At 38.8% G+C, this 2252-nt stretch overlaps 1 protein-coding gene across 1 annotated transcript in view; it reads right to left on the bottom strand.

Moving 5' to 3' along the window:
* Positions 1-2246, bottom strand: part of LOC106869054 (oocyte zinc finger protein XlCOF15) — a 3749-nt gene extending 1503 nt beyond the window's left edge. Inside the window, exon 1 of the mRNA XM_014914564.2 lies at positions 879-2246. Within this exon, the coding sequence (XP_014770050.1) occupies positions 1014-1763 (750 nt within the window). The 5' untranslated portion in view covers positions 1764-2246 and the 3' untranslated portion in view covers positions 879-1013. The remainder of the gene's footprint in view (positions 1-878) is intronic.
* Between the last annotated feature and the right edge of the window lie 6 nt (positions 2247-2252).

A 2252-nucleotide genomic window follows, 5' to 3' on the forward strand; every position in this document is an offset into this window, starting at 1 on the left:
ACCAAAGCCTTGTGAGTGGATTTGGTAGACGGAAACTGAAAGAAGCCCGTTGTATATATGTATATATATGTGTGTGTGTGTTTGTCCCCCTAGCATTGCTTGACAACCGATGCTGGTGTGTTTATGTCCCCGTCACTTAGCGGTTCGGCAAAAGAGACTGATAGAATAAGTACTAGGCTTACAAAGAATAAGTCCTGGGGTCGATTTGCTTGACTAAAGGCAGTGCTCCAGCATGGCGGCAGTCAAATGACTGAAACAAGTAAAAAAGTAAAAGAGTAAGAGATAGACTTCCTAAGTTTCACAGTCAAAAGTCTTCTCACCAGTCTATATGTGTTGGCAAATTAAATAAATTTGACATCAATTCGATATAACTCGATGGACCAAAGCATTGAAATCAGCTCTTTCCTTGGCTGTTGCTGGATGGGATAAGCAGTGTTTGTCTATTTTCCAACATCTTCCATAATAGTGGCTGTGTGGTAAGTAGCTTGCTTACCAACCACATGTTTCTGGGTTCAGTCCCACTGCATGGCACCTTGGGCAAGTATCTTCTACTATAGCCTCAGGCTGACCAAAGCCTTGTGAGTGGATTTGGTAGATGGAAACTGAAAGAAGCCCGTCGTATATATGTATATATATATGTGTGTGTGTGTCTGTGTTTGTCCCTGCAACATCGCTTGACAACTGATGCTGGTGTTTACGTCCCCCGTAACCTAGCGGTTCGGCAAAAGAGACCGATAGAATAAGTACTAGGCTTGCAAAGAATAAGCTCTGGGGTCAATTTGCTCGACTAAAGGCGGTGCTCCAGCACGGCCGCAGTCAAATGACTGAAACAAGTAAAAGAATAAGTATTCAGCTATGAACTATAAGGGTATACTTACTTCATTCTGTATGATTCTTTACACATTTCCATTTGACACAGGATTTCTCAAGCTTCCCCCACAATAAAATGGCTTCTCGCCAGTGTGTAAATGTTGCCAGACGAGTTAAATTTAGATCTGCAAGAGAAGGATTTATCAAGTATCCCTATAGTCAAAAGACTTCCCTGCAGTGTGTGTGCGTTTGTGTCTTTTCAAGTGACTGTTAGTGATAAACGATTTTCCACATATCTCGCAGCGATACGCTCTTTCCCCCGTGTGGCTCCGTATATGAACTACAAGATTAAAATGATCAAAGAATGATTTTCCACATATTTCACAGTAAAACCTTTTTTCTCCAGTGTGCACATTTTTATGTCTTCTTAATTCACTATTATTGCAGTACGATTTTCCACATACTTCGCAATAGAATGGCCTTTTCCCAGTGTGTAGTTTTTTGTGCCTTGTTAAATTACTGTCGGAAAAAAAGTACTTGCCACACACTTCACAAAAACACGGTTTTTCTCCAGTGTGGATTCTTATGTGAGTAATAAGTATAGAATTTCGAATGAAGGATTTACCACAAATCTCACAGTGATATGGTTTTTCTTCAGTGTGGATTCTTTCGTGACGTGCAAGATGAGAATTCATAATAAAGGACTTTCCACACACTTCGCAAGAGAAAGGCTTCTCTCCACTATGTATTCGTTTGTGTTTCGTTAAATTACTGCTGTTGGCAAAAGACTTCCCACATAAATCACACTGAGTGTTTCTGTGCAATGATTTTTGTTTAGTAAATGTTTTACAACCTAAAGGCTTTTCCTCGTCGCCCTTGTACGCCCGCGCCACTGAATCGACATCGGTAAAAACATTTCTTTTAGAATTGTCCAACTTATTATCGTGTTCCATATTAATTCTGGAGAAATGTTTCAGAAATATCTATGAATATAATTATATTATTATCCAGTTTATTTCTTGTTTTGGATATCACGAAGTTCTGTTTACGGTTCTGGAAAATAAACAACGTCGACAGATATATTCTCAGCTTACAACCAAGTCGCATACGGATCGTTTTTCGACAAAACAAAAAAAGACTTCTTTTTTTTTTTTTCCTGCGTTTAATAAATGTGGATATGGTCAATGAGTGTTGTGGCCTAAAAACTAAAACAATATTTGAGAAGTCATAAATGATCAATAGCTGATATCAGTTCCATTGCAAGTTCCATTTATTTTCAATAAATACAAGCGCAAAGTAAAAAATACGGAGCAATATATCGAAGAAAGAAAATGTGTGTGTGTGTGTGTGCGTGTGTGTGTATACAGTCCGAGGGACTGGTTGCGTGTTTTCTCCACATTCACTAAAGTTTAAGTAACATGAGGAGCTAAGTTTACCTGCTC

The sequence above is a fragment of the Octopus bimaculoides genome, chromosome 23 (genome assembly GCF_001194135.2).
Source record: "Octopus bimaculoides isolate UCB-OBI-ISO-001 chromosome 23, ASM119413v2, whole genome shotgun sequence".
Classification (NCBI taxonomy): domain Eukaryota; kingdom Metazoa; phylum Mollusca; class Cephalopoda; order Octopoda; family Octopodidae; genus Octopus; species Octopus bimaculoides.